We start from the raw sequence: 16,830 nt of genomic DNA on the forward strand, positions 1-16,830 counted from the left end.
GTAAATTCCTTTTTGAAGTTCTACAGGGCTTTAGTGATTACTGTTTACCCTATAATAATTCTGAAAATATTAGAATAATACTTGGAAAATGATAGCCATGTTTATTAGACTGCTTAAAAGGTTAGAGAAGTTACTTTATATGCAGTAAATGTGGCTTGGTTTGATGATTATATGACGGAATCTTTGGAATTTTACATACTTTCAAATTCAGGAACTCAGTGTTACAAACTCCCAAACTAAACAACTTAGTTTTATTATTGTACTATATTTGATCCTTGCTTACAAGTTACAGACTTGTGGCTACAGCTTTAATCTTCAGACCAAAAGTTTATATTGATAAAGTAATTTAATGTATGGCAAGTATTTATTATTGAGCTTAACAACTAAATGACAGATTATACATCCAGGTATATTATCACTTTATTGTATGCTCTGTCACACATATAAGAGTAAATATTGCTTAAATAATTTAATTTTTAAATTGTTTAATATATTAATAAACTTACAAAAGAATGTTTTAGTTACAAGTTCAAACTGGCATTTTACTAGCTTTCACTCAATAACTTAAAATTCTGGACCAGTCTGAAATGTTTAAATAGTATATTACAATTTTATTCCTGGGACCAGAATAAGATTTTATTACTCTTTTATAGAGCTTTTAAATTACTGTATTATAAGTGTCTCTTGTTTCATAGAAGATGAATACTCTAGCAAAATAAAGTTCTCATTACCTGGCTGGAGGAAAGATACATATTTAAACATTTAATAATTGCCAGATACACTATAATTACCCTTGTAAATTCTAACAAATTAATAAAAAAGTTCTACAAATGATAATGTGACATGCCACAAAAAATAAGTTTAATATGTACAGAAGGATACCTCATGATGTTTGTTTCTTTTTGCAATCTCACTTGGCATCTTTCCATCTTTGGTTTGTAGCATTTTATTAGCTCCAAGTTCAAGCAACTTCAAAACTATATTTTTATGACCCTGACGTGCTGCCCACGTTAAAGCCTGTAAGTGGGGGGAAAAAGAAGATTGTTTAAAGAGAAGGAGTGTATATGAGACAGACAGGAAAAGTTTTCAACAGTATTTATGACACAATAAAAAAGAGAACATAGTTAATTAATAGAATGATGCAATCTCTTCATTTCACAATATAATGTAAACATATTTCCAAAGTTGTAATTGCAAAGCTGACTGCAAAGCTCATTGATTTTTTAAAACCAGTGTTTTATACAATTAACTGATGTTATGGAATAAAATGATTTATTTGCCAATCACTGAAAGGTTTTCTACAAAAAAGAATTCTTACGTATATTTTAGAGCCCAGATTTTGCTGTGTGTTACAATTTTTTTTTTTTAAATCAAGAGTAAGGACTAAGAGAGTCAATTAATTCCTCTTTTTTTGAGATGGAGTTTCGCTCTTGTTGCACTTCAGCCTGAAGTGCAGTGGTATGATCTCAGCTTACTGCAACCTCTGTCTCCCGGGCTCAAGCGATTCTCCAGGCTCAGTCTCCTGAGTAGCTGGGATTAAAGGCGTGTGCCACCATGCCTGGCTAATGTTTTGTATTTTTAGGAGAGACCGGGTTTCACCATGTTGGCCAGGCTGGTCTCAAACTCCTAACCTCAGGTGATCTGCCCGCCTTGGCCTCCCAAAGTGCAGGGATTACAGGCGTGGGCCACCATGCCAGCCTTTTATTTCAACTGTTGCTTTTTTTCACCATATAGCAATTATATTCCAGCCCTTTTGTAATTATTACTTCTTAAAACTCTTTTTTTAAAATAGATTACTGATAATAACAGAAACAAAAAGAAACATTGTAAAAATGTTTCTCACAGTGTAACCATTCTCATCCTGGGTATTAACTTCTGCTCCATGAGCAACAAGGAGAGCAACAACCTGGGTGTGACCATCTCGAGCAGCATACATGATTGGGGTCATAAGTCTCCTAAGGAGGAGGAAGAAAGGAAACATTTGTGTTAATGCTGCCATTAATCTCTCATTTTCATTAATTTAACCATACACAATACCACCAGTACTACTTTGAAAACAAAGAAAAAGAAATGAAAGCTTTTGCTAAATCAGGTGATTTAAAAATCCAATCTTCCTGCAAATAAGTGAAAGAGATGACTTTTAAAGTGCTGAATACTTACACAGCACCCTCTAGTGAATAAATGTATTAAAAAATACATGAAATAAGCCATGCTTTCTACTATGAAGTCTCACTAATATACATATTAAAATCTAGAAAATTATCAGAGTACTCACACTATGCTTATGCTAGGAATATAGTAATGAGTGACACAAACAAGGTCCCTGCCCTCAAAGGATTTGCTAATACTAAATGCTTATTACATTTTATTTAGAGGATTGCTGAAACAAAAATGTAAATTTAAAAACTTTATTACTTAATGTATTCTATTCTGATTTTACTTTAGTTTGAGACTGAAAGAATTTTATTCTGACTGGGAGACTTACTGTATGTAATCAGAAAAGAGATAAGTCCAATAGATTAACCAGCTTAATATTCTTTTAAGAGTACTTTCTGGGAGAGGATAGTGGTTTCTCTGTAGTTTATCATTTCCCAAAATTAGAGATTCAATCCTTCTACTCCTGGAAGTTAGTCAGCTTCTGGGCCTATTCCAAGGACACTAGATTTTATCAGCTCTACTTGGGCTGAACATAACATCATGGTCTGTTTTAAAGGAGGTCTGAGATTCTGAGACCAATTTTTCTGAGTTGTCCTCAAGATCTGATTTATACACAAAGAACTTTGGAAAAGAAAAATAAATAATTTCAGAGCTCCATGTTTTGATCTTACCAAGAAAGTTTTTATTGGTTATTCACATTATATATACAACCTACAAATAGACTATTTCTCTGTAAGGCTTGTTAGCACAAGGTATAATCTGAAATCTGATCACTTCACACAAATGTCCTTATTAGCATAAAGCAATTCATATATATCTGTTTCTTCTATTTCATGGTATATTATAACTTGAATGTTTTATGTGAAATTATATGCTAAGGCAGTTGTATAACATTGCCTCCTCCACCTTGAATATCTCTTATGTAGTGGCTTCATTAGATAGACAACCTTTATGAGGTAAAGACTGAATTTCCTCGATAACTTAAGCAAATGTAAAAAACTATATACAACTTGCCAGGTGTGGTGGCTCCTGCCTGTAATCTTAGCACTTGGGGGACTGAGGCGGGTGGATTGCTTGACTCCAGGAGTTTGAGACCAGCCTGGGCAACAGAGCAAAGCCCCGCCTCTACCTCTACTTAAAATTAAAAAAAAAAAAAAAAATCAGCTGGGTGTGGTTGTGCACACCTGTAATCCCAGCTACTTCAGAGGTGGGAGAATCACCTGAGCCTGGGAGGTCAAGGCTTCAGTGAGCCAAGATCATGCCATTGCACTCCAGCCTAAGCAACCAGAGTGAGACCCTGTCTCACAGCAACAAAAACAACAACAACAACAACAACAAAGCCACAAAAAAACCCCACATACACACACGCGTGGCTACAACAAATTATTTGAATTAACTAACCATTCTAATTCAAATTCTTCATTACATCTAAATCCAAACTGTTGATGTCTCATCTCCACTGCACTTACCCCCATAATAACTCAAATCTGCTCCTCTCAGTCCTCCCTATTTCATGAAGCCACCATTAACCACACTACTGAGGCTTAAGACTAGGCATAGTTCATGACTCTTCTCTGTCATTCCGAGTACAAGTCATCAGCAGTTCCTATTAGCCCTACCTTCATAATCTGCTTCTGATCACTTCTCTTCACCTCATTAGCTTCTGATCACATCTCTTCACCTTCATAATCTGCTTCTGGTCACTTCTCTTCACCTCGTTAGCCACTGCAGTGGTCCAAGACAACATCATCTTTCTCTGACTTACATTATTGCCATAGCCTTGTAATTGCTTTTCTCCATGCTTCTATTCTTAGTCACTTACAGTTTATTGTCTTTGAAAATGCTAAGATCTCCCCTTGGCAGGAACTGTGCAAGTGCTCTTCCCTGTCCCCAGACCTTCATACTGCTAACTCCTTATTCTTATTCAGATCTTTATTATGAGAAGATCAATAAAATTTACAAACCTTTAGCTAGACTGATTAAGTAAAAAAGAGAGAAGAAACAAGTTAGCAGTACCAGGAACAAGAGAAGTAACATCAGTACAGATTATCCAGATTTTAGAAGTATGAGGAAGTATTATGAACAAATTTATGCCAATAAATTAGACAGTTTAGATGAAATGGATAAATTTCTCAAAATACACAAACTACCATGGCTCACTCAAAAATTTCGAAATAACCTGAATAGCCCTAGATTTATTTTTAAAAACTTACTTAGTAATTATAAATTAAATTAAATTTTCCACAAAGAAAATAACAGGCCAGATGGCTTCACTGGTGAATTCTACCAAACAGTTAATGAAAACAACACCAATTCTAAACAAACTCATCCAGTAAACTGAAGAGAAGAAGCTGCTTTCCAACTCATTCTATGAAGCACAAATTACTCTTATACCAAAACCAGAGGGTGCCGTTGTAAGGAAAGAAAACTATAAACCAATAATCTTCACTGAAAATAAAAAATGTTTTGAACAAATTTTAACAGAATTCAAAAACACATAAAAAGGTTAATACATCATGACTAAGGGAAATTATCCTAGGAATGCAAGGCTGGTTTGATATTTGAAACATCAATCAATATAATGTACCATATTAACAAACTAAAAATGAAAAAAAAAAAAAACCCTCAACAAATGCAGAACGAGTATTTTACAAAATCCAACATTTATTTCTAACAAAAACACTCTCTCAGCAATGTAGGAATACATGAGAACTTCCTCAACCTGACAAAATCATCTATGGAAAATTTACAGTTAACATCATATTTAATGGTGAAAGAGTACTTTCCCCCAAGGTCAGAAACAAGTCAAGGACGTCTGCTCTCACATTTCTACCCAACATTGTATTAGAAGTTCTAGTCAGTGGAATAAGACAAGGAAAAATAAGAAAAATGGTAGGCCTCCAGATGGGAAAACAAGCAAAACTGTCTTTATTCACAGACAGCATGATGTATATAGTAAACCTGATGGACTCTACAAAAAAAGTACTAGAACTAATGAATTTGGCAAGATTACAGCATACAAGAGCAATATTTAAAAAATCAACTGTATTTCTTCATACTAGCAATGAACAACATGAAATGAAAATAAAATAATACAACTTATAGTAAAAATATAAAAGCCAGGAAATCTATTGCTGCTTATTAGAAATGCACCCAGTATTTGCATATATGCATACATAAATACATGGTGATGGTGATGTATTTATGTATTTGAATATATCTGACTTACAGTTGTCTAGGTAACAATTTGGATCCAGAAGTCTTTTTTTTTTTTTAGATTACGAGGTACACATTAAGGTTGGTTAATGGGTATATTATGTGTTGCTGAGGTTGAGGTTTGGTCTTCTATTAATCTCACCACCCAAGTAGTGAACGTAGTACCCAATAGGTAGTTTTTCAACCCTTGAACCCTCCTTGCCTCCTCCCTTTTGGATTCCCCAGTGTCTACTTTTAACCAAGCATCCCAGCCTCAAAATGCATTTTAAAACTTTTTTTCCTTTCTTGTTTTCAGCTTTGAAACATATTTTGAAACATTTTGTTTCTACTTTTCCCACCAGGCACTTCAATGAACAGTGCTTGCTTATCTAATTATGTGCTTGCTTAGGTAATCCAGGGGCCAATTTTGAAATAAACCAGGCAGAGAGATACAGCTCCCACTCAGGGGTAGTTACGAACAGTTAGCCTACCACTACCAGGCCAAAGTCAGGATGAGGCAAACCAGACCTTCGGGACAGGCAATTTCTCAAGATAACCATTGAAACAAGACAGTGAGACCTGCACCCTTGGGTAACACTCTGCATATTTCCCACACCTTTTCCTTCTTAAACCCCTTCATTTAGCCCAAAAAGTTGGAATAGTCTTTTGAAGGCATGAGCCTGGCCATTCTCCAATTGCTAGCATTTGATAAATAAAATTACTTTCCTTTCACCACATCTTGTCTCTTCTGTTCTTGGTTTATGGGCAGCCAGCAGCTGTACTTGAGCAAGTTACCTGTTGTTTCCATCTTTATACTCATGTGTACCCAATGGGTAGCTCCAACTAGTAAGTGAGAACATGTGGTATTTGGTTTCCTTTTTTTAGTTTTCTTTTTCTACATAAATTCACTTAGGATAATGGCCTCCAGCTGCATGCATGGTGCTGCAAAGGACACAGCTTAATTCTTTTTTATGGCTGTATTGTATTCCATGGTCTATATGTGGCATATTTTCTTTATCCATTCTTGACGGGCACATAGGTTGGTTCTGTATCTTTGTAACAGTGGTTTTTTTTTTTTTTTTGAGACAGGGTTGTACTGTCACACAGGCTGTAGTGCAGTGGTACAATCATGGCTCACCACAGTCTCAACCTCCCAAGCCCAAGCAATTCTGCCATCTTAGTCTCCCAGGTAGCTGGGACCACAGGCATGTGTTACCACACCTGGCTAAATTTTTTATTTTTGTAGAGATGGAGTCTCTGTATGTTGTCCAGGCTGGTCTCGAACTTGTGGCCTCTAGCGATCCTCCCAAAGGGCTGGGATTATAAGCATGAGCCACCATGCCCAGCTGCTATTGTGAATAGTGCTGGGATAAACATAATGAGTGCAGTGTCTTTTTGGCAGAATGATTTATTTTCCTTTGGGTATATACTCAGTAACGGGATGGCTGGGTCAAATGATAATTCTAGTTTTAGTTCTTTGAGAAATCTCCAAACTGTTTTCCCCAGTGGTTTAACTAATTTACATTCCTGCCAGCAGTGTACGTGTTTCCCTTATCTCTGCAGCTTCACCAACATGCTATTTTTTCACTTTTTATTTATTATTTTTTGAGAAGAAGCCTCACTCTATCACCTAGGCTGGAGCGTAGTGGCGCGATCTTGGCTTACTGCAACCTCCGCCTCCTGGGTTCAAGCGATTCTCCTGCCTCAGCCTCCTGAGTAGCTGGGATTACAGGCACCTGCCACCACACCTGGCTAATTTTTGTATTTTTAGTAGAGACTGGGATTCACCATCTTGGCCAGGCTGGTCTTGAACTCCTGACTCTGGAATCCACCTGCCTTGGCCTCCCAAAGTGCTGAGATTACAGGTGTGAGCCACTGCGCCCAGCCTGAATTTTTAATAATGGCCATTCTGACAGGTGTGAGATGGTATCTCATTGTGGTTTTGATTTGCATCTCTCTGATGAGTAGTGATGTTGAGTACTTTTTCATGTTTCTTGACTGCTTGTATGTTTTTTTTTTTTTTTTTTGAGAAGTGACTGCTTATGTCCTTTGCCTACTTTTTAATGAGGTTATTTTTCTTACGGATTTAAGTTCCTTATAGAGCCCGGATATTTAGTCCTTCGTTGGATGCATAGTTTGCAAATATTTTCTCCCATTCTGCTGATAGTTTCTTTTGCTGTGAAGAAGCTCTTTAGTTTAATTAGGCTCCACTTGTCAAATTTTGTTTTTGTTGCATTTGCTTTTGAGAACTTAGTCATAAATTATTTGCATAGGCTAAGGTCCAGAAGAGCATTTTCTAGGTTTTCTTCTAGGATTTTTGTGGTTTGAGGTCTTGTATTTAAGTATTTAATCCATCTTGAATTGATTTCTGTATATGGTAAGAGGTAGGGATCCAGTTTCATTCTTCTCCATATGGGTATCCAGTTTTCCCAGTGCCATTTACTGAATAGGGTATCCTTTCCCCATTGTTTATTTTTGTTGACTTTGATGAAGATCAGTTGGTTGCTGGTGTGTGTTCTCTATTCTGTTCCATTGGTCTATGTGTCTATGTATGTGTACAATACTGTTTTGGTTACTGCAGCCTTTTAGTATAGTCTGAAGTCAAGTAATGTGATGCTTCAAGGTTTGTTCTTTTTGCTTAGAATTGCTTTGGCTACTCAGGTTCTTTTTTGGTTTCATATTTTTTTTTCTTATTTTTTGAGACAGTCTCACTCTGTTGCCAGGCTGGAGTGCAGTGGCATGATCTCGGCTCACTGCAACATCTACCTGCTGGGTTGAAGCGATTCTCCTGCCTCAGCCTCCCAAGTAGCTGGGACTACAGGCATGCACCAGCAAGCCCAGCAAATTTTTGTATTTTTAGTAGAGACAGAGTTTCACCATGTTGGTCAGGCTGGTCTTGAATTCCTGCCATCAGGTGATCTGTCTGCCCTCTGCCTCCCAAAGTGCTGGGGTTACAGGTGTGAGCCACTGTGCCCGGCCTCATATGACTTTTAGAATAGTTTTTCCTAATTCTGTGACAAATGACATTGGTCCTTTGATAGGAATCACACTGAATCTGTAGATTGCTTTGGGTAGTACAGATATTTTAATGATACTGCAGTCTTCCAATCTGTGATTACGGAATTCTTTTTCATTTGTTTGTCATTTATAATTTCTTTCAGCAGTGCTTTTCAGTTCTCCTGTAGAGATCTTTTACCTCTTGGTTAGATGTATTCTATAAAACGAATGGAAAATCCTTTTTTTTCAGCAGTGTTTTTCAGTCCTCCTGTAGAGATCTTTTTACCTTCTTGGTTAGATGTATTCCTAGGTATTTTAATTATTTTATTTTTTTGCAGTTCTTATAAATGGAATTGCATTCTTGATTTGGTTCTCAGCTTGAACATTATTGGTATATAGAAATGCTTCTGATTTTTGTGCACTGATTTGGTATCCTGAGACTTTACTGAAGTCATTTATCGGGGTTTATGGAGTCTTCTGGGGGAAATCTTTAGGGTTTTCTAGGTATAGAAATAATACAATAAGCAAAGTCATTTTTAAACATTAATAATATACTGTTCATATAATGTTTTAATTTGCCAATAAATGAATTTAAAATTATTTTTCTCTGAGGAAATTTCCTCTGCGCTTTGTCTGAATCACACAAGTTCTGATATAAAGGTCTTGTGTTGTCACTTTTACCAGTTCTATTTTAATTAATCCAGAAATTACCAGAAATTATTAAGATATATCTTTTTTTTTTTTCTTTTTTCTTTTCTTTTTTTGAGATGGAGTCTCACTCTGTCACCCAGGCTGTAGTGCATGGCACAATATCTGCTTACTGCAACCTCTGCCTCCCAGGTTCAAGCAATTCTCCTGCCTCAGCCTCCTGAGTAGCTGGGGATTACAGGCGCATGCCACCATGCCTGGCTAATTTTTTTGTATTTTTAGTAGAGATGGGTTTCTCCACGTTGGCCAGGCTGGTCTCGAACTCCTGACCTCAGGTGATCTGCCCACCTCAGTCTCCCAAAGTGCTGGGATTACAAGCATAAGCCACTGTGCCTGGCCGGGCATCATTAAAAAAAAAAAATTCTTAAAGACTTTTTTTGTGGTCTACGACATAACTTATGTTGAAAATAATCCATGCGTGTAAATTATGTTAAAGTCAGAAAGAATTCTAGGTAAATATCAACTGGATACTCTTGTTAATTGTATTATTCTATATTTTTTGTCTAACGTTTTTCTAAGAGATATATTAAAGTCTTCAAATATGATTATGGATGTTCCATTCTTTTTTTAGTTCTACTAGTTTTTGTTTTATGTACAAACCTGCACGTTATGTACATGTACCCTAGAACTTAAAGTATAATAAAAAAAAAATAAAAGCCATATATATTAAAACCATCTTGTTAAATTGTCGCTTCTATCAATATCATTTTCTCTTTGGTCCCTTAAGTAATTTTTGCCTTGCATTTTATTTACTACCCTATTTTTTTTTTTTCTCTTGATGTTTACCAGGTATAAATATTTGCTGAATAAATGGCATTTAAAAAATCATTTTATTTATTTTCCACTCTAATGTATGTTTTATTTTAGGTGTGACTTCACTAGATTTTGCTTTTAGCCAATATGAGAGTTACTATTACTTTAATAAGTGAGTTTTACCGATTATATTACTTTTCTTAGTTATTAATATGGCTGGATTTATTTCTGACATTTTTGCACCTTCTGTTTATCATGCTTGCATAATAAATACATGTTTCCATGTCTCCTTGGACATGGAATTACCTTGTTAGATTGATCAAGTTCTCTTAGTTTCACTCCCACCCACTTGATCTGAAAGCTTTTAATTTCATTATCTTCTTCAAGTACAGTAGTTACTTTTAAGTCCTCTCCTTTCCAACACGCTTATCCTTACTATTCAACAAAGAGAAAAGTTAATCAATAACTATACACAGTTTCATGAGAAAAGAGATGTTTACTTTTATTTTGCTTCACTCTCTCCTCAGCTACTAGAACACCAAACTTATTATATGATGGAAAGTTAACACAAATTTAACATAAATACTCTCCCCTACCCCGGCCCCCCCTTTTTTTAGGAGACAGAGTCTTGCTCTGTCACTCGGGCTAGAGTGCAATGGCACCATCATAGCTCACTGCAGCCTTGACCTCCTGGGCTCAAGCCATCCTTCCACCTCAGCCTCCCGAGTAGCTAGGACCACAGGTATGCACCACCATGCCTGGCTAATTTTTACAATTTCTGTTGCCCAGGTTGGTCTCAAACTCCTGCGTTCAAGCAGTCCTCCCACCTTGGCCTCCCAAAGCACTGGGATTATAGTGGTGAGCCACCAAACCTGGCCAAGATGGTCATTTCTTGATAGGAGTTTTCTTGATATGTAAATAATCTCTTCTGTAGTTAACTTTGAGGATTTTTGCCTTCATTCTTAATGTTCTGTAGTTTGTGATGTGTCTACATATTTTAATTAAAAATGTACATATATTTATCTATTTGTATATAAATCTTTTATTCAGTAATTCTTTCAATCCTACAAATTTGTTTTCAGTTGGGAAACATTCTTGGTCTTTTTTATTGCTTCAAATATAGTCTATCTGGAATTATTATTTGACAGATGTTAAGACTTCTGGAAATGTTCTCTATGTCTCTACCTTTCCTTTATACTTTCCATTTCTTTAGCCCTTTGTGTTATATTCTTGGATATTTCCTCAACTCTATCTTCTAGTCCACTAATCAGCTCATTAGATGAGTCCCATCTACTCTTCTACCTCTTCTACACATACACTTAGTTTTAATATTCAATAGTTCCTTTTTTCATAATTCATTGTTCTTGTTTTTTAATTTCTACTGTTATTTTGTGAAGGCAAATCCCTATTTTATTGTTCAGGAATAAAGGCCTTTTTAGATTCCTCTATTTTTCCCACTTTCTCTAGCTTAAGCCACTCTTTTATTGAATTTGTTGTCCCTGTTTCATGTTACCTACATTCTTCAGATTTTGGTGATTTATGGTTGTGCACCTACCTTCTGGTCTATGGCAAAGGCCCCCAAATACAGAAGACAAGATAACCTTGTCTATCAGTAATGCAGATTTTAGGTATTGCTAGAGTTTCCCATCTGTTTCTTTCTTTGGCGAGTTACTCTTTTTCCATTGCAGAGATAACTTTTTTGTTTCAAAACTAACTTTATCAAAATATTTTAATACCTTTATATCTAAAGCTTTCTGTGGAAGGGCAAGACTTTAGCATATTCTCCGTTTAAGAGCTTGAATTTATAAGCCTATTTTTCCAAAAATTCTTTTTTTGGTTATGTTTTTCTTCCAGAATTTTTAGAATCATTTCATCAAGTTAAAACAATCCCTTTGGCACTCTGAATAAGATGTTTAATTCTATAAATTTAGATTTAAAAAAATGTCTTTTTAAATACTGAGTCATCCTAGTCAAGATGACAACCAACATCTAGCCAACATGACGTGTCTATTCAATCTTCTTTTATTTTACTTGGTGTAGTTTTAAATTTTTCTTCATTTAGATCTTTCACATTTTTAAATCAAATTATATTCTCAAGCTTTTCGTTTCTTGTGAGTTGGAAATCAAATGAAGTTTGCACATTAGTTTTGCAGAAACTACTATACTTTATGATTGTTATTTCTGAGTTGACTATTTTCGGTTTACCAAGCATGCATTAATATCATTTAAAAATCTTGATTTTGTTCTTCTTTTCCTAATAAAAAAAATCTAATAGTTTAATTAGAGGCATAGTTCAATGGTTTAGATTAGCAGTCACAAATTTTTTCTGTAAAGGGCAAGACAGTAAATATTTTGGGCTTTGTGATGTATACAGGGATTTGTCACAACCACTCAACTCCGCTGTTGTATCATGAACACAGCTATAGACAATACATAAACAAATGAGCACAGCTGTGTTCCAGTGAAACTTAAGAGGTCTGCCAACCTCTGATTTAGAGTGTTAAGCTGTGGAGTCAGAATGCCTAGGTCTAATCTAGCCTCCAACATTTACTGGCTTAGATAAGTCTCTAAAACTCTCACTGCCTCAGTTTCTACAACTTTCTATGAGCATAAAATAGTTTCTACATTTGTGGCACCTATTTGTGTTAGTATCACAATCTGTGATGAGAAAATAATGTTTAGTAACAAAGAACAGTACCACGCACAAAGTAAATTCTCAGTAATTAATAGGTATTTTTATTATTAACTACATCTTGTACTTTTCTGACATAACTGAATTGCCTTATAATTCCCAAAACAATGGTAAAACTAAAAGTGCTTATAACAAGCATCCTTGCCTTGTTGCTGACATTAATGCAAATGCTGCTAATGCTTCTCCATTAAACATGTAATTTGTTTTGTCTGCAGATATATGCTTGTGAAATTAAGGAGCTACTCATCTAATCAAATTTTACTAAGGTTATAAAAATCAGAGATTTTAACTTTTATAAAATATCTTTCTGGCATCTATTATAATGATAACCACCTTAAAAATCCTCTGACCTACTTATATATTTCCTTAATATTGAACCATTTTTGTATAGTTGACCTGAATCAATTTGATCACGGTATATTATTCATTTAATTTGCCGGTAACATTAAATTTGCTAATACTTCATTAAGTGGTTAAGATTTGTATATCCATGTTCATATAAGATTTCTTTAAGTGGATCTTTTTTAAATTGGATTTCAGAATCAGTGTTATGTTTGCTTTATAAACAAGAAATGAAAGGCTTTTTTTTCCCCTTAGGTTTTGATAGTATTAATGTAATCTATTCCTTGGAAGTTTAAAATAAGTAACCTATTAAAATCTCTGAGCCTAACACATTTTTTGTAAGTTATCTTTCTGACTTTTTTTTCTCAAAAAATGCATTCAAAATCACAACATAAAAAAATTTAAAGCATAAACAAAAACCAAACTAGAAATAGCATCTACAACATATATTAAAATAATTAAATTAAAAATAAAATTATTTAATTTAATAAAAATAATTAAAATAACTAAAAGAATTTAAAAATACCTACCAGACATGGTGGCAGACACCTATAGTCCAACTTCTTGGGATGCTGAGGCAGGAGGATCTCTTGAGCCCAGGAGTTCAAAACCAGCCTGGGCAACATAGTGAGACTCTGTCTCCAAACAAACCAAACCAAACACAATAAAAAACTAAAGTAAAAGATCCAATATACAAAAGATTCTTGTTAATCAATAAGAAACATGTGAACCACCAAACAGCAAAACTACAAAGTACACAGGCAATTAATTAGTAGACAAAGAAATACAAACAACTTACAAAAATGTGCAAGACTAATCAAGTATTATTAAAAAGCATGCAAACTAAAATGAGGCATCATTACTTGCAAATCAAACAGTAAAGTTGACAACATAAAAAATATCTAGTGCTGTCACTAAGTATGTCCTCTCAAGTACTGTTGGAGATAGTGTAAAGATTTTCAATTTTTTCAAAAGACAATTTGGTAACACCTATTAAGGCAGAAGAATAGGGTCTGAAGGCAGGGAATTTAAGGCCAATTTGTGCTAATTTCCTAAAACTGGAAGAAAACACCTGGGTCTGAAGGCCGAGAACCTAAGGCCAATTCATGCTAACTTCCTAAAGCTGGATCAAAAGAAAAATCCCCATCTCTCCACAGCCTAGTAACAAGGATCAGAGGCTACTCCCTCTACAAGTCTCTCTGTTCTACTAAGTCTCAGGTGGAAAGGGAAAGTGCCATGGATTGGCCGTGGGCCAAGTGCGGGCTATCCCTTTATCTGCATAAGGTGCCAGTCCACTGTGGCCTCTGGGTGGCCACAGACGAACTCACCGCAGCTCTTAATCGGCCACAGGCCAAATCCTTCATCCACATAGTGAGTAGCCAATAGGGACCTCAAAAGGGGTACTTAAACCCCAGAAAACCTTGTGAGTGGGGCTCCTGAACCACAAATGATGTATTTGTCATTTCTCTGTACTAAAGGTAAAACAGTTGGTCTTCATGTCATATTTTTATATATAGTTCAGTATTATCTGATATTTTTAATCTGGTTAAAACACTCCCATCCTGTGGAGTGTTATCTTGCTTCAATATATCCCTACTTTTGCTGTTTCGTTCCTTTCTGACTTTGTGCATTTTGATCAACTCTTTGTTCAACACACCAAGAACCTGGACATCTCATGCTCAAGGCCTGCCTTCCCATAACACTATCACAATTCTAAATACACATCTACCTTTGTCTCAGCAACTCCACTTTAGGAATGTGTTCTATCAAAAAATCTATCCAAGTTGCCAAAGATGTTCACTGTAGTACTTTTTTTTTGTGAAACTAATAAAAGGGAAACAATCGAAGTGTTCGTCAATGAAATACTGTATTAAGATATCACATCCATACAGTGGAATACTGTACAGCCATTATAAAGAGAGAAGTACCTCTACACATACTGGCAGGTATAGTGCTGATGAAACACTGTTTAGTTGCTCTTGCAATAATCTTTTAACTGGATTTCTTGATTCCAATTCATTCTCAATCTGCTGTCAGAATAACCTTTACAAAATATTAATATGTTCATTCTTAAATTATTCAATAGCTTTCATGATAAAATTCGTATCTCTCAGTAGGATTACACAGGTTATTATCTAGCCTCTGCCAAAGTGGGTCAATTCTGACCCACTTTCTACTCTGATATCTCATGATCTGGTGACAATATTTCTAGATTCACTATTTATAACTGCCTAAATGAAACAGGCTCTTTCATCCTTCTCCACTTGCATGTGCACCTCCCTCTAAACTGAATATTCATTTTTATGATCTTCCGTTGGCTAACTCCTACTTATTCTTCAAAACAAAGTTTGAGGCTGGGCACAGTGACTCAAACTGGTAAGATCAGCATTTTGGGAGGTCAAGGCAGGAGGATCATTTGAGCCCAGGAGTTTGAGACTAGACTGGGCAACATGGTGAGACTCTGTCTTTACAAAAAATTAAAAAAATCAGCCAGGCATGGTAGTATGCACATGCAATCCAAGCTACTTAGAAGGCTGAGGCAGGAGGATGGCTTGAGCCCAGGAGGTCGAGGCTGCAGTGAGCCAGAATCACACCATTGCACTCCACCCTAGTTGACAGAGCAAGACTTTGTCTCAAAACTGAACGAAGCTGAAACTAAATGCTAAAAAAATACAAAACAAGACAAAACCCACCAAAACCAAACAACAAAAAACAACTAAGTTTGAGAAATGAACCTCTAGGACGGTTTCACTTGTCATCTGCATCTAAGTTTTCCCAGCTTTTGTTCCTAGAGACACTTTCTATTACCTCTAATCTTCCTATGTTGTAAATGCCTATCCTTGGAATCTCTTCAGTACTGTCAAATTCTTGAGGTAAGGACTGGGTCTTTCATCTTCTCACTCTTAGCGTTTAGCATGTATTAATTGTGGAACAGAAACCAATTTTAAAAACCAATGACATTAAGTGATTTTTTTCTTCATCTACCATGCTTCCTCAAAGTTTTTTATAGTCAAGAGTTGGCTACATGTAAAGTGTCAAGAACAGGCAAACCTATAGAGTTGTAATTAGTGGTTGCTTATAGATTAGTGGTTGCTAAGGGGTGGGGGTTGGGAGGTTTGGGTGGGAATCAATGACTGCCAATGCATATTAAGTTCCTTTTGGGAATGATAAAATTGTTCCAAAATTAGAGTATGGTGATGGTTGCAGACTGCCATAAATATACTTAAACCATTGAACTGTACACTTTAAGCTTTACGATACGTAATTGTATCTCAATAAAACTTAAAAAAAAAAAGAGTTGGTTAAAAAGAATAAAGTTTATGTACATTATGTAACCATAATTAAACTTTATTTCTGGATGATACAGAATCTTTCGTTAGTCTCAATTTCTAGTTATTTCATTTCAATAAAATTTCCACTAGAGGGCATTCAAAGAAAAGCAGAAATCCCAAATTGTCATGGCTCCATTGATGTCAGTAGTGGAAAATTTGTGACAATCTTGCTTGTCCACCTCATAAATAGAGACTTGAGTGATGTTATTCTGGTGCAGAAAGCAAAACTCAATCTGACAGAAAAAATATATTTTCACAATGATGTATTTGTCACTCATCTGTACTAAGGGTAAAATGGTTGGTCTTCATATTTTTGCATACAGTTCACTATTATATGATATTTTTAATCTGCTTAAAACACTCAGTTTATAGTTGAGAGATTAATGAAACAACTATGATAAAGGAAATTTTGACAATGATAAAATGCTAGGAATTAAGATATCCATTTCCACCTATCAGAAAAGTTTTGTTAGATCAAACCTCCCACTGAAAAAGAATGTAAAAGCTGATAAAATACAAATATGCTTACAGACACAGTAGAAAAACCAAGGTTGCCAGAACAGGAGAAGCCAAGCTCCGGGACAGAAAAGCAACATTTGTTGAATTGAGTCTTATATCCTCTTCCACTTTTTCCCTTTAGACATTTGCCAGTTC

General features: G+C 35.4%; 1 protein-coding gene across 2 annotated transcripts in view; it reads right to left on the reverse strand.

Moving 5' to 3' along the window:
- The window catches only part of ASZ1 (ankyrin repeat, SAM and basic leucine zipper domain containing 1), a 65,495-nt gene that overhangs the window by 21,293 nt on the left and 27,372 nt on the right, over positions 1–16,830 (reverse strand). The window contains exons 5-6 of one of the 2 annotated variants that reach the window (XM_023228231.3): positions 1,844–1,955; positions 883–1,017 (exon numbers count right to left, since the gene is read on the reverse strand). In XM_023228231.3, coding sequence (XP_023083999.2) covers positions 883–1,017; positions 1,844–1,955 — 247 coding nt within the window. The remainder of the gene's footprint in view (positions 1–882; positions 1,018–1,843; positions 1,956–16,830) is intronic. The other variant, XM_023228232.3, reaches the window with a different exon arrangement.

This window comes from Piliocolobus tephrosceles, chromosome 8 (assembly GCF_002776525.5).
Source record: "Piliocolobus tephrosceles isolate RC106 chromosome 8, ASM277652v3, whole genome shotgun sequence".
Lineage (NCBI taxonomy): Eukaryota > Metazoa > Chordata > Mammalia > Primates > Cercopithecidae > Piliocolobus > Piliocolobus tephrosceles.